Source organism: Copadichromis virginalis, linkage group LG4 (genome assembly GCF_057382275.1).
Source record: "Copadichromis virginalis isolate Kocher_CV1m ecotype Utaka linkage group LG4, C_Virginalis_male_GT1.1, whole genome shotgun sequence".
NCBI classification, from domain to species: Eukaryota; Metazoa; Chordata; class Actinopteri; order Cichliformes; family Cichlidae; genus Copadichromis; species Copadichromis virginalis.
This window is the reverse complement of record NC_140621.1, coordinates 28,107,631-28,129,857: the sequence shown is the minus strand read 5'-3', so window position 1 is coordinate 28,129,857 and position 22,227 is coordinate 28,107,631. Positions and strand designations below refer to the sequence as shown.

General features: G+C 41.1%; 3 protein-coding genes across 3 annotated transcripts in view; 2 read left to right on the top strand and 1 right to left on the bottom strand.

The window, feature by feature from the left end:
• plekhh3 (pleckstrin homology, MyTH4 and FERM domain containing H3) overlaps nt 1-4,569 on the top strand; it is a 36,482-nt gene extending 31,913 nt beyond the window's left edge. The window contains exons 11-13 of the mRNA XM_085454681.1: nt 105-593; nt 717-908; nt 2,404-4,569. Coding sequence (XP_085310807.1) covers nt 105-593; nt 717-908; nt 2,404-2,574 — 852 coding nt within the window. The 3' untranslated portion in view covers nt 2,575-4,569. The remainder of the gene's footprint in view (nt 1-104; nt 594-716; nt 909-2,403) is intronic.
• A 313-nt stretch (nt 4,570-4,882) lies between these two features.
• Nucleotides 4,883-12,388, bottom strand: tubg1 (tubulin, gamma 1). The gene is made up of 11 exons (XM_085454682.1): nt 12,047-12,388; nt 11,574-11,686; nt 11,144-11,311; nt 10,958-11,026; nt 9,641-9,720; nt 9,425-9,551; nt 7,723-7,809; nt 7,012-7,161; nt 6,771-6,923; nt 6,519-6,680; nt 4,883-5,980 (listed from the first exon to the last, which is right to left on the bottom strand). The coding sequence occupies exons 1-11, from the start codon at nt 12,093-12,095 to the stop codon at nt 5,783-5,785; spliced, it is 1,356 nt and encodes a 451-aa protein (XP_085310808.1). The 5' UTR covers nt 12,096-12,388; the 3' UTR covers nt 4,883-5,782.
• A 1,096-nt stretch (nt 12,389-13,484) lies between these two features.
• Nucleotides 13,485-21,315, top strand: retreg3 (reticulophagy regulator family member 3). The gene is made up of 10 exons (XM_085454680.1): nt 13,485-13,577; nt 13,802-14,078; nt 15,492-15,598; nt 15,969-15,999; nt 16,120-16,246; nt 17,076-17,160; nt 17,635-17,772; nt 18,098-18,177; nt 18,834-18,966; nt 19,054-21,315. Exons 2-10 carry the CDS (start codon nt 13,831-13,833, stop codon nt 19,599-19,601), a joined length of 1,497 nt encoding a protein of 498 aa, XP_085310806.1. The 5' UTR covers nt 13,485-13,577; nt 13,802-13,830; the 3' UTR covers nt 19,602-21,315.
• Nucleotides 21,316-22,227: the final 912 nt, after the last annotated feature.

Below are 22,227 nucleotides of genomic sequence, written 5' to 3'. Positions count from 1 at the left end.
TAGAAAGGATGGATGAGGGGACTTGAAGTTATTACTGACGACCTTTACCTTCTTTGTGTTTGGTTCTCTTTCTCTCTGTCCTGGTTTTGACCTTTGTGCTGCAGTGCCATGAGATGGTCGTGCGTGGTCAGCTACCAGCCTGTGAAGAGGACCTGCAGGCATTAGCTGCCCTGAGGCTTCAGAGCCTAATGGGTGACTTCAGCACACATGCCCCCTGCCCGCCTCTGGATGAGCTTTTTCCAGGTCATATGCTTGAAACTCGGGTTCTCATGTCAATTTCTGCACCGCAAGATGTGCCTCCTTGTCAGGTAGCTGCTCAGGGCTGTCCCACGACGCAGCGCTTCCACACAGGACTCCTCGCAGGGACTCTGTGGAGCCACACAGCTACAGCAGTACACAAGCAAAAAGTTGAGCAGGACATGCGTCTGCGGACCCGCCTGAAGGAGGAGGCAGCGGCTGTCATGACGTCCATCTTGGAGCGTTGGAAAGGTTTGGCCGGCTACAGCCGCAGGGACAGTATGGCCGCCTACCTCACAATTGCACGCCAGTGGTCCGGCTTTGGATGCACTCTTTATGAAGTGGACTTTTATATTGTGAGTATTGTGTGCTTATGCTTTAGTTTTAGTATCACTCTTAAACGTTTTTTTTCCTCAAAGCTCAAGAGCCACTTGGATCCTGCAGTCTCTTGACATTTGCACGCCTCTTTCTGCCTGCAGAGTTCAACGGGGAGTTTTTCCCAGAAGTTATGGCTGGGTGTAGCTGCTACATCTGTATCCTTGTATAAGCAGGGAGAATCAGAGGCCCTGGAGTCCTTTCCTTATGGCCAGATCTGTTCTTATGGTGTATCTGACAGCAACACCTTCAAGATTACAGCTGGGGACCGGGATCTGCTCTTTGAAACCACCAAGGTATAAACAGAGTGCAGAATTGTTTAGTTTAAGGGGGGAAATGTCATTCTTAGTTTAAAATTTGTCATTTTTGTGATTTATTTAGATAGTAAAAGGTTTTATTTTAGCTTTTCTGGATCTTGGTCTGTGAAGAAAGAGTTATGAAGTATGAAATTAGAGCCACACCTTTGGATGACTTATTGAAACATGAGCTGTGTAGCAGCAAATAAACTTTCAAAGTAAAATATTAAAAAGCATTACAATGTCCTAAACTGAGCTAGTTCTGACTTTGCCCTGTAAAACCAACTGTTAGTCCACAGGGTTAGCATCTCTGAGAGTATGTGTCACCCTAGTATAATGGCTCACCTCCCAGGATGACACATACAGGGTGAGGCTGAAGGTGACTGGAAGGAAAATATTAATTGAAGCTGGTTCTGCTCTGACCTTAAACATAATGTGTGTCAACTGTAGGCCGGATTCAGTTTATGTATAGTGCAGAGCCAAGGGGCCTTATCACTGTGCAGTTTTCTGCAGAGTAAGAGAAAGACGCACAGTGTCTGCCCATGATACCCCCTTCCCTCCGCCTCTTTGACCCACTCTAAAAACCTTCATTAATTTGGTCTAAATAGAGAGCAAACAACCTGCCCATATTCCCCAACAGATGGTAACCACCAAAAGTCTCACTTCCTGGCATTTAATAGCATGGGGGTAAGTTTTATTGCAGTGGTTAGATTAAAATATTAGGCAAAACATTTCTCAGAAACATAGATGTGCCTTTTTCTTCTCCCCCCCAAATCAAGAACAAATCATGCCTTTCATTGGGCCGCTTTGCTTGCATCTTCCCACACACAACACAAAAGCTCTCTGTGATCTCTCTTGAGGCACAAAAGTGACTTTATTTATTTATTTATTGGACACACAGGCAAATTGAAGTAAGGTTCAGAAAGACTTCTACTTTATGAACTTAAAGCCGTCGTATCCTTTTGACATAAAAGTGGAAGGTTTTCAGCCGATGGGCAGAGGGGAAAAAAGGAAAGACCAGATTTGCAGGGGGTGATTATGATTAGGCCTGGAGTTGAGTGTAAGATTAGCAGCTGATTCCAGGGTTATAGTTGAAGTTGAAAAGCAGGTTGAAACTCAGGGACTTGTCTTATGCACAGACTATGTTTAGCCAAGAATCAGTAGGACTAGAGTAAGGGTAATTGTTGCTTCTGGTGGTTTGGTGGTTATGTCCTCTGAGGTCTGTGTAATGGAGAGACACATGAAGAAATGAACTCCTCCATAGTACCCTCCCTTAATTTTTCTGCAACAGCTGCTGAACAGTGTGGTGTATGTCAAAGTGAAGAACTACCCAGACACAGTTAAATCTGCCAAACATCACGCTTTACTTCTGGAGGATCTAGTTTTTCTGGCAGCTGAATGACATCATCTTTACCCGCCCTCCTGTGACAGTGCCAGACAGACACTGAGACTGCCACCAATTTGACCTCTCTCTCTCTCCCTCTCTCCATCACAGCTGACTGAGATCATGCAGCTGATGAATGCTTATTTCAGTGCCATCCATCGCCAACGAGGAAAAGGGGAAGATGCAGACATCACCATAGCAGACAGCACAGAGGTGGGCTTCCGTCACCTCCGATCAGCGCCGACACCCACACTCCTAGAGCTGCCCTCGCACCCTGTTTGAGAGGGACCCATACCCGGACACTCACTCCCCAACCCCTCAGCCAACTCCTCCGTGTGGTCCCCTGTGAGGCCCAGTCCCAGGCCCAGTCCTCAAGACACCTCAATGCCTCCTCCGCTGGGAATGGCGCAGCAGCCAAAACAAAGAGAGAGCTGTTTTCATTCCCCATCTTTGAAAATAAACCCTCGCTGAGCTTTCCAGCTGAAGGAGCTGGCCAATGTAGGAGAGAGGGGGGTTGGGGAGAGGATGAGAAGGCAAGGGATTCTGTTTTGCAAGTGAAGCCAGAAACCCACAGAAACCAATACGGCTGCTGATGAGGTGTCAAACACCCTCCCCCCACCCAGTCCTGTCACGCAATCTACTAGGTTACCCTAAATGGCAGTATCTCCCACTCCTCCTTCACACCAGCCTTCAAGACAATGTGAGTAGTTGGGGAAACACAGCAGCTGAGAGCTGAGACTTACGGCAACAATAAGCTGTGGTACCCACCTCATAAAGGTATGGCTTAGAATAAAGACACTACTTTGTCCTCTTTCTTTCATGAAGAGTGCCATATGTGCGCTGCCTGTTGTAGAAGGCAGCGATCCCTCACGCACTGCTGGCATAGTGCTGAGAATATTCAGTGACACAGACATCTCCCCTGTCTTTGCTGCTCTCCGTCTCTGCCACACACATAGAAACCCACTCACTCTCACATCCCTTTATGCTGAAATGTTCATCAGAGACGTTCAGTTTTCACAAGGTCCCGGCTGAGCTTGCATTACCTAGAACTGTTGATGCAGTGAGCCATGTGAACTTGGAACTGGAAACAGATGTTGAACTCTATAGTTGAGTCATGTCGGCCGCCACTGCTACAAAACCCCTTACCTATGTGCGCTATTTGATCGAGAAATCAGAAAAGCCGTGTCATTTTCTTCATGACGCATTCAGGATCCGGATTAACTGTTTCTTCTTTCACAGAAACCAAAGGATTTTGGAGTCCTTTCTTCAGTGTCTCTACCAAATGCTCTGATTCGTCCTTCGTTGTGCTGCTTGTCTTGACTTTAATCCTTGAACTGAAATTTGGTTAACACTTGACTGATTAGGTAATTTTGCTTATGTTGACAAATATCCTAATGCAGCTGTAGTCTGCTGAAAAAAAAGGTGCTTTTATGTTATACATATATAAATATAAAAATCTCAGCCCCAGTCGGCAATGTGGATCATCGAACAGTGCCCCTACTTTAAAGAAACACTTTTCTAATCAGGCCACAGATGCTGTCTTAGTATTATTTTGTTTCAACGCTCCTTTTATGTCTTAATTTCAGACCCATACATATATTCATTTGAAGTTTGCTTTAACTGATCAGAGCTGTAGATGCTCCCTAAAGCAGCTCTTATGTGTAAATCTTATGTAGCTCCTCCTTTGTGTTCACTGGTTATTCTGAAGCCAAAGTTTCACCAAGTCGTGGGTTTGAGCACGGACCAAAGATGTGCGTATTTTAATAAGCTTTTACAAGAAGAAATTAACCAAATGCGGACAGATTCCCTAATTTATATGCAACTCTTTCCACTTGTATTAACATTTTCCTGCTGTACACGTCTTCTTAGTGTAGTATTTACAATGTAGGAATTTAAGACAGTAGATGCTTTGTAAAGATAATAGTCCAGTACTGTCTGCTACACTGCCCCATGCAATATAACCAGCCTAATTTTCATTTTTTTTTCTCACCATGGAAGGCCTTGACAAGTCATTGCAGTCTGCCCTGTATCCTGCTCAGAAGCAGGTCTTTGCTTTTTCTACTGCAGCTGCAGGCAGCTCCAAGCTGTATGAAAAGGAAAGAAGAAAAATCAAACTACACGTTTTTTCTTTGTATTACGCTTGTTTGTATGTTGCATGGTACCTTTCTATTTGTGTATAGTTAATTGCACTATTGTTTGTTTTGAAACTAACTTGAGAGTGCAATAAAAAAAACTATAAATACTGTATGTAATTAATAAAATTTTTACCATATTGTCTTTGGTGCCGTTTTTCAGCCTCATCTATCCTTTTTTATTTTGAGAAATGTACGTATGTGGTGCCCAGACTTGTGAAGCATTAGGACTATTGTCTTCCTGTAGTTTTGAGGTAACTCAGTTGTGCTGTTAGTGCCAACGCTTTTTACTGGTTTATAAGAATAGCTGGTTGAACAAGTAATGCCAACTGTCTTTGTTGCCCTGTGGTTATGCGCCGTTTAATTAGTCGAATGAACAAACATCAGGAGCACAGCTCTATTCCATTCTCATACAACCGACCAGGTGTGTCTTCAGATAACATCTGAGACATTTCAGGTAAGAATTAAAATAATAGAAAATGTTTTTATTCAGTTTAAAACAGGTCCAACAGGCAAGCGAAATGTAGCAGTATATTCACTTTTAGACAACACAGGGGAAGCCAGTGAATCAAGAATATTTACAGGCATAGAGATGAAGTGTTTAAATTAGATATATCCTTGTACTGTGTTCAGCTGCACAAACTCATTTTCTTTAGAGGACAAATGCTGTTAAAATGTCAATGCTGTTTTTATGGCAGGTATTTCAACACCATTTATGGCTCCAATCCAACTTCAACTTGACATTCTTGTTGGTCATGTACTGTGATAACAAATGAGCAATGTGTATCAGCAGCATACAGATGGTACAGCGCACCACATTAACCAGCATGCTACTGCTTTCTGTCAGTTCCATCTATATGCAAGGACACCTCTCTGCCTACCAAGTGCACAAAAACTAAAGTACAGTACTTTGTATAAAAATAGACCAAAACAAGGCAAAATGTTGATTTAGACTGAGGATAACTGTAAATAACATTGCTGCAAGAGATTAACAATAAAAATACAGAAACGGGTATATTTACAGATGTTTTGGAGACAACAGCTGTTGATGCTTTGTACAGGATTTTCTATAATTAGTGCTCTTTTATTTCACAGAGCTGTTAAGGTTGAGAACACTTCATATAAACTGGGGGTTCAGAATCTGCAGGATGTGATGCATTTACTTTTTCTGGTTAATAGTCATGAAAGTCTCTAATTTGGAGACACAAACACTATGTTATTACATGTTAAAGCAAGCCAATAAATATCGTTTTTATCCAGAAAAGCAGTTATAGCCAAATAACTATTCTGTGATATCTGTGTGAAAGAAAACTATTTTTGTCCAGAAGCGAGAATTAAGTATAAAAGACAAAGTCTGTTCACTGTTCTTGCGTGCCCCAGGAAATATAGTCAGGCCTTGTTGCTGCGCTGTACTCGTCTACCAGCTGTTGGACAACTTCCCTCGAGTTGTCCAGCTCATCAAAGTTGTCCTTGAATATGTCCTCTTTGCGGAACTGCTCCAGGAAGGCCTCGCGCTTACGCAGTTTGTCGTACTGCCTGCATGTCCGCTCAAACAACTGCGGGACAGCAAAAAAGAAAAAGTGACATCAACGCTAACATCCCAAAGTGAGAAAAGAACCAAAAGGTTCTTTTTCAGATTTTTTTTTAGAACAATCACACTTTCTGTTTTGTTTCTTTGCCTTGGTGTTACGGGAAAGAAATGAAGTCTATTGCATGACTGAAACTTCTGTGTAACACTAATTTCCCCTTGCTTTAATTTTGGAACCTACATTCATGAGAAAACAAAGCACAGCAATATAACCACCAGTAAAGGCTTTCTAAATCACCTTAGATTGAGTAATATAATGAAATGACATGGCTATAGCTTCTTTTAGTTTTACAACTCGTTTTAAACCAGTAAAAAGATTACTTAGTTTTGAGGAAATGTCTTGTTTGGCAGCATGATAATCCAAAACCTAATTTTTCCTGGAATCCCCCATGAAATGCTGCTTGGGCAGCTCACTGCATATCCTCAACTATGAACAAGGACAGATTAAGGTCTCCACTACATAGCTACACACTGGAACTGAACATAACTTTCCAATATGCACTTACAGAGGAGATACTTGTGTGGTTGGCCATCATCAGGCCGCTGACTCGGTGAGCTGAGGGCAGGTACGGGGACTTTCTGGACAGAGCCACCTGGATGCTGGCGGGACCCCAGGGAATAAAGCTGGCAAGTTTACGTTCCCGGATCCTTTGGAGGCTTTTATGTACCTAGAGTCAGTTCACATATGTTTAAATATAGTCCTAACATAATTATGTTGGATCAGTTCAACACCTCAGACAACAGATGTACAATTGTACCTGTGTTGGGTCAACCTCCCCCTGGATGATGTTGAGGATGGCGATGTAGCAGTGGCTAGGCTGCCTCTCTCTTCCTGTGGACACCATCACATTCTTGGGTTGTAGGAGTCTCCTCATCACGTCCAGCACTGTGGTTTTCCTCACACTAGCAACCTGAGACACAGCAGGGTGATTGATTTCAAACGCAACACCATCGGGATTATTTTCTAATTTCACACGCATCACAAGGGACGCAACTCACCGACTGGTCAGTAGTGAGAGGTGTGTATCCAGTCATAAGGAAGTGGAGACGGGGTGTGGGGATGAGAGATGCGATCAGGCCAATAAGGTCATTGTTCATATAGCCTGGGTAGCGCAGAGTGGTTGTGCTTGCAGACATAATGGTGGAAACCTGCATGTATGAATGTTAAAGCAGACATTGACAAATTAAGCTCCTTTGAAATGTTATTTGTGCACTATATGCTCAATAGCTGTGTTTAAAAGACAGATACTTTATTGATAGAACAACTAAAATTATTGATCAGCTCTAGTGAAAACACAAATTTTTCATCTTCCCACAAAATAATAAAAATATATTATAAAAAAACAAACAAACAACAACCACGCACCCAAATGTAAATCAAACCCTAAGCTTTTCTTTTTTTTTGCCACTTGGCCCTAAAAAAAGTGTAGCTCAAGTCAAGCACTTTTAAACTGTTTGGAAAGTGAAGCCAAGTGTGGTTCTTTTCAAGAAATCTGAAATCCATTTTAAAGTTCAACTAACTTGTCAAACTAGTTTGTGCATCTTGTAATTTCTGCATTGGGCGCCACGTCTCGCGCAGTCTGTCTCAACATTTGTCTTTGTTCAAATACATCAAGGAAGACTGCAAACTACACCTATAACTAAGACCTGCTGACTGACAACCAAAAAGAGAGGCAGAGGCTCTAACACAGTGTTATATCACTCACTCACCAGCTGATTGATCTGGGAGAATGAGGGGTTCTGGATATGCAGCCTGTCGGTGGCAATCCGATTTAGAGCGGTGTTATCCAAAACCACCTGACGCACAAGCACAGTTCACATACAAAGGGCAATGATTAGACAAATGAAGAGGAAAAACAAGGGAGAGGGAAAAACTCTCCAGCAAAACAGTATAGTGAAAGCCAATACACTACTACAATGTTAAAGAAAGGGTGAGAGGATATCGCAGTAATGATGCAGTAAAGGAACCTCTTAAGAAGCAATACAGTGTGCTGTTGTTAGAGGAGTTGAATATAAAAGACACACTGTACAGTCTCAACAGAGGGACCAATTCTTGGGCAGATTCTATTAGCTCTGCGGCTAATTTAATCAACATGGGGGCCTTATGCAAGACCCTGGAGGAAGTAGGTATTAAAGGGGAAACACCATTAGACTGTCAGAGCATCTCAGACTAATACAATCACCAATTCAGGACTTAGATTTAATAAGTTCGATATTAGATAGGATTTGCTAGGGCTCAAGGCTGGCACTCCAATTTGCTTCTTTATTAGCCTGCTAGACAAGTAGTGAAGCAGCCTCAAGAGTAGATCTTCAACAAAGGAAAAGATAAGAGTTAGACAGTCTCTATCTGTCAGTAGCATCATAAAACAAGATTGTGCAATTCAAAATATAAACAAAATGCCATAAAAAGCATCCATCAAAGGCACCGTCAGCAATTAAGCTGTAGTGCTTAAAGCCAAGTGTCACATAATTTCACTTTAAAAGACAAATTACAACAGAGTAGTCAAATTGGGGGGGGAAAATATTTAACAGTTTTTGTATCTGTGTTATAATGTCACACTGAAAAGTTAAAATTAACATAAAACAGACCTTAAAGAAACCTTTTCAGTGAAGTATGGGTTCCTTATAAAAGGAGATAGCTACAGTAGTATACAGACTTTAAGTACTCACTGGCCACTTTATTAGGTATACCGTGTTAGACTCCCTCTGGCCTTCAGAACCACCTTAGTTCTTCATAACACAGATTCAACAAGGTGCTGGACACACTCCTCAGAGATTTTGGTCCATATTGACATGATAGTGTCTCATAACTGCCGCAGGTTTGGCCTAGCCCTTCTTCCTCTGACTGCTGACAAGGCATTTTTGGAGAACTGACACTCCCTGGATATTTTCCTTTTCTTTTTGGGGGGGCCCCATTCTCTGTAAACCCTAGACATCGTTGTGTGGGAAAAAACCCAGTAGGTCAGCAGTTTCTGAAATACTCAGATCAGCCCATTTGGAACCAACAACCATGCCGCATTCAAAATCACCTTTCTTCCCCCATTCTAACTCAGTCATGTTAACCAAGTCTAGATGCACAACATGCATTGGGTTGTTGCCATGTGATTGGATTTTTAGATGTCTGCATAAACAGGAAACTAAACAGCTGTACCCAATAAAGTGGCCAGTAAGCACATGTTAAGACATCTCATCTCAACATGTTAAATTTTATTGGGTGGAATAGCTGAACAATTTGGTTTGTTTTAACTTTATTTTGCATGGCATGGTTATAGGGTTTCCAAAAATGCTGATTGCTATATCCCTATGCCATCTTGTGAGATTATTTATGTCATTGGTGTGTAATGATGCCAAGAAAGCAATGGGATTAATTAGTATCCTTTCTTTTTTTCCTTTTTATAATGCTGCTGCTCACCACGCAGTCTGCATTCTGAGTGAGTCTCTTCAACGTCAGCAGTGAGTTGTATGGCTGAACAACCACATCACTCATCTCATCCTGGTTTGGGAAGACTGAGTAAGTCTGAACCAGCTTCTTTGGGTACCTGTGGGACAGAAATTATATATTATTTGCTCGTACTATACTGCAAGAAAAAGAAATACAAGGGATCAAGTCGAGTATGTGCATGCGGACCTGTCATTGAGCCTCTCCAGGAGATAGGATCCAAGCCCCGAGCCTGTCCCCCCAGCAATCGAGTGACACAGGACAAATCCCTGCAAAGACAAAGGATCACTCAATACCTTCAATTTCAAGCTACAGAGTGCGCCACACATGTGCGAACCTTACTGTGAACTCTTCTGAAGCAGAACGTTAAATGTGCCTGTGGGTGTGCAAATGCCTCTTTTCCTCTGCAGTTATATAAATGGGAACGCAGCCCCACCTCACAAATAGGCTCCCTCACCCCCCCCAAGACAGCCCAGTAATACCTGCCTTCTTCACTCGCCCGGCTATTATCACCAGACATACCGCACGCCACACCCTGCCAACATACACATGCCCACAGCAGCTCGGCCCACCTTCCTATCCAATGCACACACGAGTGCACACACTAAATAATAATGTGGGGTCATAATGTGAATGAGTTACAGAAATTGCAGACCTTCGAAAGGAAATGCGACTGTTATTTTATGGGAGGTTGGCAGCTGGAGAAAGTTCACCCCAAAAAAAAAAAAAAAAAAAAAAAAGGACGCTAAGAATAATAGTGAGGCATGGCTAGGGCTGTGCTGGTTTTAAGATGACAGGCTCTGGCACCATTTTAGCATGCCGTTTCTATCAAGTCATTCATTTCTACATGCATTTTACCACAACAAAAACAAAACGCAAGCCTTAAAGACTGAGAGAAATCATGCCTGAGTAAAATCCACCACTCCATAACAGTATTCAGACAACGAATGGGTTTACTCAGTCTAGACTGAGCTTCACCTCCAAAAAGTCACTGAAAAGAAACACAAATCAACCCCAGAGACACCAAAACTGCCCACGTGACCACAAAGAAAGACAAAATGATCGCAAAATGACAACAAAGAGACACTGAGACACCAACTGCTCCACTACAAAGAGACACAAAATGACCACAGAGCGACACAAAATGATGACAGACATTACCAGTTAACCAGATCACAAAGAGACAAATGGAACTGCAGCATGACCACAAAACTACAAAGAAACACAAAACAAGCTACAAGGTGTAAGTATATCCATATCAGACAGAAAATCCCTGTAATTTCAACAGGTTCAAAAGTAATCCCCTCACATTAACAACAAATACCTGACACTTTAATGCATGAATAAGCTTTAGGCTACAGTTTCAAGCTGCTCTTAAAAATGTAATATTTCTACACACATCCATATCAATTTACTCTTAAATCAATTTTTAAAATTCCACACTGCCACAGCCTCAATCGTCCCAGCCCTCTGGGATAGTCAGTATGTGATAAAAGATAAACTTGCCTCCAAGCTGTCGCTGCCATCTGCCTCTCTGTCAATAATGTCGAAGATGTCTTCTTGAATTTTTTTTCCCTAGAGGTAGAGAATCCAGAGCAGATTTTAGATGTGTTATTAAATTTTTTATTGAGATTAATGGGGTAAGGGTAAAAAAAAACAAAAAGAAAAAAGTAGGTTATATCAGGTGATCACCTGTGCATAGCCACTAGCCCAGTTGTTCCCAGCACCTCCACCATGCTCAGACAGGTAGATGTTCTCTGGGTTGTACAGGTTTGCATATGGGGAGTTAAGGATGGAGTGGATCACGCGGGGCTCTAAGTCGAGGAGAACTGCACGAGGGATGTAGTGCTCATCGTCAGCCTTTGGGGTTTTAATCAAAAACAAGCGGTTAGATGAAAACACTGCAGTGTTGAGCTTGTCGTCTCCCTGCAGGAGCTTGGTTCTTACAGTTTACGATACAAGCATGCCACCTAGTCGCAAATAATATGATTGCACTTCAGCTGCATAGAAGCATCATCACACTGGAGACGTTGTACACTCTGCGGTGCAGAAAATGTAGGCTGATTGTAACACATAGCAAGAGACTATGTGCTACGAAGCAGAATACTTCTGCTCCACTTACCTGATAGAAGAATACATCCTTTCTGTCGGTCCCTTCTGTAGCAAACTCCTCAACAATCCCCTCTGGACTTATGCCATGCTCAGCACACAGCTGCTTCCAAAACTCAAATCCGACTGAGTAACAGGGAAGGGGCACAAGTAAACAAAACATGTTCATTTTGACTACTCAAACTGGTACAACTTTACTCTAAATGCACGGATGCCCGTTACCATAAAATGCATATCATAAAGGCACCTGATGGTAACCACACAATATGCACAAGTTAACATTATGTTTATAGACACTATTAGTCAATTGGTAAGCTAGGATACAAGGTCGTTGTTTCTGTTACATTTAAAGTTAGCTCGACTTATTATTAGCAGTTAGCTACTGTCGTTACACAGCAAAATACATGGCAATCTGATGACATCTCGCACAGCTAACAATAAAAAAAGCTGTAGCGGTTTCAACACTATCAACGTCTTTGCACGTACTTTGGTTTCCGCACTGTCCGAGCTGAAGCGTTATGATTTCCCGCGGCATGTTCCGTCTTCAGTCGCCCCTTATTTAGCTAGCTCTTGTAGTCTGCCTGCTAGCTAAATAATAGAAGAAAATAGCCACTGCTTTCACACCGCTTCACCTCTGCCCGCTCCTTCCCGCTTGGTCCTGCGGTGACGCTTCAAGCAGACTTCTTCTACTGTTGGTTAGCGAGTCGCAAGGCGACTCTAAACGTGTGCTGCCACCGGTCGTGTCGGAGTGTGTAGTGCTGTAAGGAACCGTAAAATATGCCTTACATCATCTGTCAACCTGTCCATCACCAATGCAAGCAAGAAGGGGCTCAGAGACACTCTTACTGCACACCCCAGCTTGCTTTGTTGCCTGGTCTACACAATGCAACTCTTTCTGACCGTCTATATGCTTTTCAATCAAGACTCTGAAAGCAAACATCGCATCTGTATTGTTCTTTCTCATTTTTAAGCCAGACTGCAGCTTCCTGATCATCACCTTTATTCAATTTCTCTTTCCCATAGCTTCATTGTATGGCTTATCAGCTTTTCGCCCAAGTAGAGCTTTGAATATTATCCCTTGTTCTTGAAAATGTATACCAACACACTTCTCCATTCCTCAGATTCTCCATTCTCCAAGATTGTGTTAAACAATATGGTTAAAAAATTCCACTCTCATAGACATCTCCATACCTCCACACTTATGTAATCTTGGCCAACTGCCTCTCCACTCTTCATCCCCTTCATTCTCTTCATAGCTACTTCCTCCTTACTAATCCTCTGCCCTTCCTGATTCACTAACTGTCCTCCATCTCTCCCCTCTGTTATTTTCGTTATTCATTAGCTCTTCAATGTACTCAGCACACTCTTTAGTACAGCTTCCATCTGTAATCAGTCTAACCTGCTGCACATCCTTTCATTATAAACATTATATAATAATAATAATAATAATAATAATAATAATAATAATAATAATAATAATGTTCCCCTTGTTTGTATTCATCAATGTCATTATAGAATGTGACCACAAGGGGACAGTGTAGACACATTTTAAAATGCTCAACTGTAAGCCCACTGTCTATGAGATAAATTACAGTAGCTAAATAAACAGGTATACAGTTAAATTTAGATAATTTAGACAGGGAAGTAAAGTTCTTTTCATAACAAGCCGTTTTCATTAATAGGTCGTAAGTAATGAATTGTACGAGATGATATTTTTAATAGGCTTAAAATCATGATGAATAAAGAGGGAAGAAGTGGGTGGTTGTGGACAGCTTAATCGAAAATGGGTTAGGTTTTTGGTGTGGAAAATTACAGTCGCAATAGCGCTTTCATTTTCAACTTTGCCGACGAAGTGCTTCAAAATAAGCAAAGATGTTCCTACTGCACCTGAATGCCTCATGACGCAGGGCCAAAGTGTATTGTGATTGGGCCGCTGACGGCTCAGAAAAACAGGTGACGCCATATTGTAAGTTCTCCGAATCGAGCGCCGCATTTCTGCAAAAAAAATGACAAAATAGTAAGTGTTAGCTGCTTTTGAAACGTTTATCCATTTGCTTTGATAAAATATTTTATTTTAATATAGTCAAATGTGTGTTGTTAGACCATAATAAAGTGGTTTGGCTGGCGTCATTTGCTTTTAGCTTAAAAATCCGTTAGCATAAATGTTAGTGGAGCGGCGCTGTGGCGCTCCTTATGAAGCTGTTTACATGGTTCCACTTAGCTTAAATCTTTATTTTACAGGCTTACTTTGTCAGGAGTAGGACGCTGAGATGACTCACACTGGAACAATGCAAGGGGCAGACGTGGGGGATTGCTCTGCTAATCAGAGCGCTGATATCTGCCTTCGAAGTCGTTCATGCTCTAGCGAAAGAGATGGCCAAGTACGAGCTGTCAAAGCTGCTCTCCAGTCCAGGCTGGGGCCCTATGAGCCTGTCCTGACCTACCTGCAGTCTGTCCTGGTCTGGGAAAAACCCTTTCATTGTGTCCTTCTCTACATTGTGATCAACGTTGTGTTCTGGTAAGTTTTAGCTTGTGTTAGTTTGTGAGTTATGTTTCCTCAGTGTCTCTGTGTTACAGTTGCCGACATCCAGACAACACCAAGAGGCAAGACAGCGTGACTGGAAGCAGATGGTTCTTATACACAATGCAAATATTTTGCCTGTCAGTTCAAGATAAAGCAGCTGGCTGAGTGGCGGTACTATTTTTATGCACACTCTGCAGGGACTTTTCACTCAACTTTAATGCTCCAAACTGTTGCTTTTAATCTTGAAATCTGTGTAATGCTGTGGATTATCTCTACCAATTTTACCAGTGAGCCTGTAAAGGTCAAATCTACAGTTAGTGTCATGGGGATAAGAGGGGAAGTTGTTTCACTATATGAATATGTAAGTATGTTTGAGTGTTTCACTGGGCCAAATTTTGGCTTACTTAGTTGACCTGGGTATTGCTAGATGTACAGGAAGGATCATTGACCTGACACATGGAAAGAAAGCCTGACTGGTGGGCATGTTTGCAGAGTTCTGGCGTTCAGCCTGAATTTGATTAGACCACCAAGCGTTTCAGAACGTTTACACTGCATCTGCTTTATCTTTGCTTCTGCACACACATAATGGTGCAGGCCATTTTCAGCCCAGAGTGATGCAGCCGTAACCCCAAAGTGACTGAAAGTTAGACATTAACAAGGGCAGCCGCTCTCACAGTAGGACAGGGTTGTCCTGATTTTCAACATACAGGTGGCGGATGACAAACTCGTGAAACCACGAGCTGCATTTTCAGTGCTGAGCACTTGTTGTGTTCTCATTTTTCAGTGACCCAACTTTCCATAAACATTTTCACATTGCTTTTGTTACTGTCACTTCTAATTACAGCATTAACCCAAATACTGACACCCCTTGTTCTGCCAGCAAATTCTTTGTTAGGTTAATCTCTAACCGGTGATTGGCAGAATCCTGCAGCATTGTTGTTCCCATTACATTTTGGAGTCTTGTGATCTGAAAATGGAGCAGCAGTTGGGATTTAGTTAGGGTTGTGTGCAAGACAGAAAGATGGAAAAAACCCTGAAACCTTATGTATAGTTAGACCACATTTTTTTACAATATGAACATCTGTTAGTCTGTTGGATTAATATCATCTAAATGTTTATTGATATAATTGATATTACAGTAGTGTGTGGAGTTAAAAGAAATGGTCAAATACTCTACTTACTGCCAACCTTCTTGTTTAAAATACATTTGTGTAAGACACCAGAGGGTGGGCTTTCTTTCTTATTCTGACTTTGACAATAATAAATGGAATTTGCTCAGACTGTCTTGCAGTTTAATTAATTTTGCATTAACTTTTTAATTACATTGCTCTGTGATTGTTTATGCCTATGAAAGCAAGAAATAGATGCACTGTGTTCATGTGTTTTCTGTGGTTTATCCCCTGCCAGGTTCTTCGCTCTGACCTCACTGCGCCTGATATTCCTGTCGGCATCTGGCATGGTTGTACTCGTCTGTCTAGATACCTGGAGAAATAAGATCTGGCCAGAGATTAGAGGTGCTAAATTTTGTCTCAATGTATATTTGTATATTTAAGAGAATACATCATATTCTGCATTTTCCTTTTTTTCCGCTTCTGGAATGTCATAGATTGTGCAAAATGCAGCCAATTCAATCCCTAATGTACTGTGGCTGTAGCAAATGTACTTTTGTTCCTAGAATAAATGTGACATCAGTCAGCAGCCTTGTACTCTGGACTTTGAAAGTGATCTGTATTAGTCATGAAACGGTTCATCTTTGGCAGTGGTTTTTAAAATCCCGAAGACACTGTAGATGAAAGCCAAGCAAATGTCTAAATAATGTATACATAATGTTACACAGTGATATTTAATGCTTCTTAAAGTGATGAATGTTCTCTCCCTTTACAGTCAGAAAGCTGGATGAATCAGAAAATGAGAGGTTTGTAGCCACTGTTGTTGTTTTTTTTTGTTGTTTTTTTTATTCTCATATTGCAGCATTAGTTGAATGATAAGGAGTTGATTAAGCAGTAAGGAGTTAAATGATTGTGTCCCTGTCTAGCTGGGGTCTGGTGCATCCTGGCACCCTCAGTGTGCCTGAATTGTGCCACCATATTGCTGAGGCCTGGGTCAGTGGAGTGGTTGTGAAATCCAGTATTGTGCAGTACAAGCGTCAAAATCCTGGCACAGTGAGAGCTACACACAATAACACAATGACTTCATTCTGTATCACAACACCTATTGTATGATTTTTAAGTTATCCCTGTTTGATTTACCTATTATCCTTTTCTAATTTTTTTTCCTTCACTGGTTTATTAACTCGGTCACACTAGAGGAAAAATAGGCGGTTGACCAATGATTGCGCAGAATTTTTTTCACATTGGGCGAGCAACTTGTGGTTGAGCATGCAACCTTTGAACATTCAACCATCAACCTTTGGGAGACCATTTTTTAATCACAAGGCGACCTGTTGGGAGGCAACACCCAGTCACAGTCCAAGTTGGACTTATTGGAGTCGCTCAGACAGTTTGGCAGAGGCTTGAAGAAAATTGTTGTCTAATTTGTAAACACAAACAGTTGGAGTCGGTCTGTAACGATGGACACAACTTACATGTGACGATTATCTTTGCAATAGATCGTTCTAGTCAGCTGCTTGTTTTCTTGTTATATTCCTGTATAATATCAGTTACTGAGCAGCTATCTTTGTCCAGTTAAATCACAGTTATTGCTGTTTTATCATTGTCACTTTAAAGACTGCAACTGACTGTGATTTGTCATTGTCCTGCTCGCCATCTTTAAAGTTACCATTTCGAAGAGATTCCACATGTTCATTGCACGGGGTTGGAATACTTTTGGTCGTGATACGGTCTCCTGTTTTCCCTAGTGTGACTGTAGCTGTGGATAAGTGCACCATGGGCAACACGATATGGTGTTGTTGACTATTTTCTGTGTGTGTGTGTTTTTTGTTTGTTTGCTTGTTTTTTGTTTGTTTTTGTTTTTCCGGCTCTTCTGTGACAGTTTTGCATCGTGACCTGTGGAGTGTTCAGCTGTTTGGCTATCATTGGACGCTACATTCCTGGATTAGTGCTCTCCTACTCTGCTTGTGAGTCCGAGCAGTTTATCCAGTTCTAATTAAAAACCCACGCCTCTTCACAGAACTATGTTGGCAAAGAAACTCTGCCTGACTAGTCTAATTAAAAGTGCATGGGTGGGGAAACCAGATCTGTGGGGGCTCAGTACCGGGGCCTGATCTGTGAGGTGATTAAAATGTGGATGAGGCAGACCAGGCAGGAGTGAAAGAGCCAGGCAGAAAGCTAAGGAGGTCAGACAGAGACCAAGCTAATCTCCTAACCTTCAACCAGTAGGCTGCAAAGCTGGGCAAGGAGGACATCTGACGTCTGAAACAATCCAAACATCAGCTTGTACTCTACATATTAAACCTCTATTCCCTGTCCCTCAGTTTTTCTTTATCACAAAAAAAAGTCAACAGGCTATCTTTCTGTAGTGAAATACTGCACTTTAATAGAAATGTCCCTCTTCTCTATCTTAACTAGTATTCTCTCTGCCCCTCCTCTAGTGTTAGCTACTCTCCTGACTCCTCTGGCAGCCTATCACAAGCTTTTCCAGCATCTTGGCATCAAGCTGGAGCCAGTCCTGCAGCGGCTGGACTTCAGCGTTCGTGGATACATGATGTTAAAGCCCATTGACAATCAGTGTAAGTTGTAAACCAAATTGTATCGTGTATATTTTTACTAGAATTGGCAGCTAACTGGATTTTATGTAAATTTATTCGTTTGAGATGAAACTGTTGTTAAGACAATTTCCACTCCAGTAAATGAGACCAAAGTGCAAATATCAGAGTAGAGATAGTGATGTAAAGTGGGTTTTTTTTCTTTGTTTGTTGATTAATCTGTTAATCAGTTCTAATTTTACAAACCATTTCTAAAACTGGTTGTCCTGCACACTGTGTATTTAACTACTACAGTTAAAATAAGCTGGACTCAGTAATTATTTGTTGTCTTGGTCACTCCACTCTGCAGTCCTACGAAGACCTCTACATGGTGCAGCCTCGGGTGAAGCCAGTGACAGTGAGGAGGAGTTGGCCGCTTTTTGCCCAACAGTAAGGCTGTTGCACTTCTAAAGCTCTTAATATTTTAATCAAACTGTTACTCACTATGCCTGCCTTTCTATTGTTTAAAGTCGGGGACATTATTCCTGAAATTTGTCTTCAAATATAGTTTTTGTTTTTGTTCATATTGTGATCTAGTAATTATGTCAACATACACAAAATGCTTCCTAAAGCAGAAGTAAACTTTTATATTTAAAGTGTTCATAATGAGTAATGTGAATTTGTGAAAAAAATCTTAGTCTTTACAATTCTATAAATTAAAATTTAAAGTCTGTCCAGGTTTTTTTTTTTTCTCTTTTAGTGAACATGAGTTGTTGTTAGTCAACAGTGTTGGTTACAAGGTTATAAAATGAAACGAAAGATGAAACATTCACTGCACCTATTGCTTTTTCAGCACACTGTTAGCTACAGCAGCACGTCAGCACCATTTCCTGTTGTGGTTAGGAACGTCACAAAATGTACCTGTTTATTTTTGTGTTAATGTGTGTTTGTGGCAAAGCCTGCAGACGGTAAAAGGATGAGAAACAAGCAGAGAGTCAAACTAAGAATGTTTCTCTGTTTATGTCAGAGTCGGAGTTACCAGCTTGACTGCCATCTTAAAAAAATGCACCACAGCACAGCCTAAACCATTTCATTTTGTCTCCTAGTTTGATGATGCTGTTGTTGCGAAGGAGCTTGCACTGACCGACTCCGAGCATTCTGATGCTGAGGTTTCTTATACTGACAATGGAACATTTAACCTGTCACGTGGCCAGACCCCACTGACTGAAGGCTCTGAGGGTATGTATGCCAAAAAGACGGACTTCTTACCTCGATTTCCTGGTTAGTTCATGCTTCTGATCTTCTCCCTGTCTGTATTCCGGCCAGATTTTGACAGGCATAGTGATGCTGAAGAATCCTTTGCCCAGGACCTCCCAGACTTCCCCTCCATAAACCCTGATGCCACTCTGATGGATGATGATGATGACACGAGCATTGGACTGCCTAGCCTGGGTCTGTCTGGGCTAGCTAGTCACCGGGCTTCAGTGCTGGATGTGGAATCTCATCTTGACTCAGACCAAGAGGATCTAGATGCTGAACTTTCTCTTAGCAGCCTGCCACTTGCCTCTAATATCACTGGAGACTTGGCTGGAGTCATTGCCAGCAACATGATCCAGGCAGCAATAGTCGGGGCACTGCAACCACGGCCTCCTGCTGCCCAACGCAGAGAAGGTCCCCCCAGGGCCGGGGCCCACCGAAGCTATCGCAAGCAGTCCAGCTCTGAGCTAGACACAGACTTGGATGGAGAAGACTTTGAGATGCTGGATCAGTCTGAACTAAACCAGCTGGATCCCTTCAGTGAAGGTGCAGGTTCTAGACGGGGAGAGAGCCAGGGGTCTAACTTTTTGTCTAGCCTGCTTGGTAAACCACAGTAAGGTGTGTGTGTCTGTGTGTGCACAGCTTGAATGTGTGTTGATAAAGTATGAGAATGTGTGTGGGAGATGGTTTTAGGTTCCAGCACCCCTGCTCCTGATTAGCATCAGTTTATCACTGTGAAGTATTTCATATTTTCTATCTTTTCAGACTCTCTTTGCTGTAGTTTGAAAATGTGATCATCCAGAAAACTTTTACTTCGTAGGCTGAGCAATAGGTAACACAATAACATACATAAAACACATTCAAACATTAAATATACCAGCATTATTGAGCCTTTTTGCAGTCTTGTAACTTTACACACCACTCAGTTACAAGGTACAAGTACTTGTTGACTTCAAATGAAAGCCAGAGGCCATCAGATCTTTTCTACACCGAGGTCTAGACATACAGGGCTATTAACACAGGACCAAATGTGACATTCCTCTTGGTTGAGCTGAGCCATGTTTTAGTACTGATATTGTGCAACAGCCTTTTATATAAAAGCTTATTTAGGCATTGCAGTATTTGGATGTATCAGCCCTTCAATAAGTAGTAGCTCATGTTCATGTTGATACTCGGCTGTCTTTAACACGATCTGATGGAAGAGGATTAATTTGATGGTGCACCATCGAATTCATTTAGAGAATCATTTAGACAATTTAAACACTTGACAGCAGTTGCATATTTAGTCAGTGATTATGTTCTTCAATGAAGGTGAATGATATCTGGATAAAGTTCAACATTTTCTATTTTCCTTTTCTCTTGACTAACAGGAACGCATTCAAAGTTTATTTTGTCACAATAGTCTTATGTGGCCCAAAGTAGCTCTGTTACATTTGTGTTAATGAATTTGTTCCTCACATCAGAACATGCTTCTTTTTCGCGTGTGAGTAATTTCTGATTTTATTTTATTTTTCCATTTTCCTGCCCTTTAAAGTGGCTCAATTACCTTGTGTGCATGTTAAATACCTGGAATGAGCCCTCGGGTTTGTTTGCGATTCAGTTTTTTGTTTGTTTTTGTTTTGTTTTTTAAAGAAAAAATTTAAAATAGTCTCTTTATGTCTTACCACTCTTGTATTCTATCTGGTTGACCTTCAAACTGACCTTCTTTTTTTTTTTTTTTTAAAGAGAAAATTATATTCTCAAGGCTCTTTTACAATCTTAATAGGCGACCTTGTTTACATCAAGTTTGGATAGGAAGTTAACCTCATATCTTTTTTTAAGTGTTATTTTATAGTGGCTTTTGCTGGTCGGCCTGATTTCCTATACATGGACAAACCATGTCTGTATAGTGTTTTAGAGTGGAAATGGCACTTGAAATTTCCATGAGCCACAAGTGAGATTTACTGAAATGCACATATGAAAAGTTAAAATGCTGGTTGTTTAATAGAGGGAAAAAACATCACTGTTTTCAATTGTGTTATTTTGAGAAGAAAATCGTAGCTGCAATTTTAGCACAGTATAGAAAAAAATCTGCTGGATTCAGAATTTAAATAGAACAATGTAAACTGATGGGAAATTGCAGAAAATAAATGTTACTAAATTAGTTGGACTTGGTTTGACCATATCAGTTAACAAGAATGTTTCTGTAGGCTGTTCTATGAGAAGTCCTCATCATGAGGGATTTGTAGGCTGTTTGTAATGTAATGTGCATAGTAGTGCATTTCCTTCTGTGTAACTGGTTTTGATATGTTTTGATGTGCAAATCATATTAAATAAAATGTTTGCAATTAACTGTCTCTCTGTTTATCAAAGGTGCTCTTAAGGCAATTCAGATGTACTTCATTTAATACCGAAAAGCTCTGGAACAACTAGAAAACCAGTCACGGCCTAATTTGACATTTGTGTTTTATTCCGTTTTAGATGGATCATCATAGCTGTGGACTTCAAAGAGCTGCAAGGGAATTTGATTTCTCTAAAGCAGTCTTTGGATAATAAAAACATTTTGTGTCACATTTGGTCACATGTCAAAGGTGTCCTGTTGGCCATTTAAAGTACAGTTGACTCATTGCCATTGTGGTCATAAGGTGATAGACATAGTCACTAACAATACACAGGTTGGCTGTGGCATTTAAACAATGCTCAGCAGGGGAAGTCTCAAATGTCCCAGGAAAGGGTGGACCAAAGACCAGCTTTTCAGTGTCATTATGTTTTTGTTTAGGAATTTTTTTGTTCTTCAATTCCTAATTTTTCTGTTTTGGAGCATTATTTTAGGGTCCCCCCGTGACACGTTTGTTTTCATTTTGTTAGACATGGCACAGTTGAAAATAAAAGAAGACCACACTAGTTTGTCATGTTGTGATATTTTGATATATTTTGATGACATACTTTTTGTTGATCTTATTATATAATGGGTAAATATCACCTGGCAGTAGTGATTGTGTTACTATTTATTGCGATAGTGTTCTAGGGTTAAGCAGCCCAAACTGTGCCTAGAAAATATGCCACACATGATATCACCAGCACCAACATTTGTTTTAATGTTTAGATCAAATTCTGATCCTACCATCTGAATGTTACAGCACAAATTGAGACCCACCAGACCAGGCAACGTTTTTCTAACCTTTTAATTTGATGAGATACCCAGTAAGATTTTCTTCTGTAGCCCATCTTTCTTCAAAGTTCAACATTTAGAGATGCTCTTCT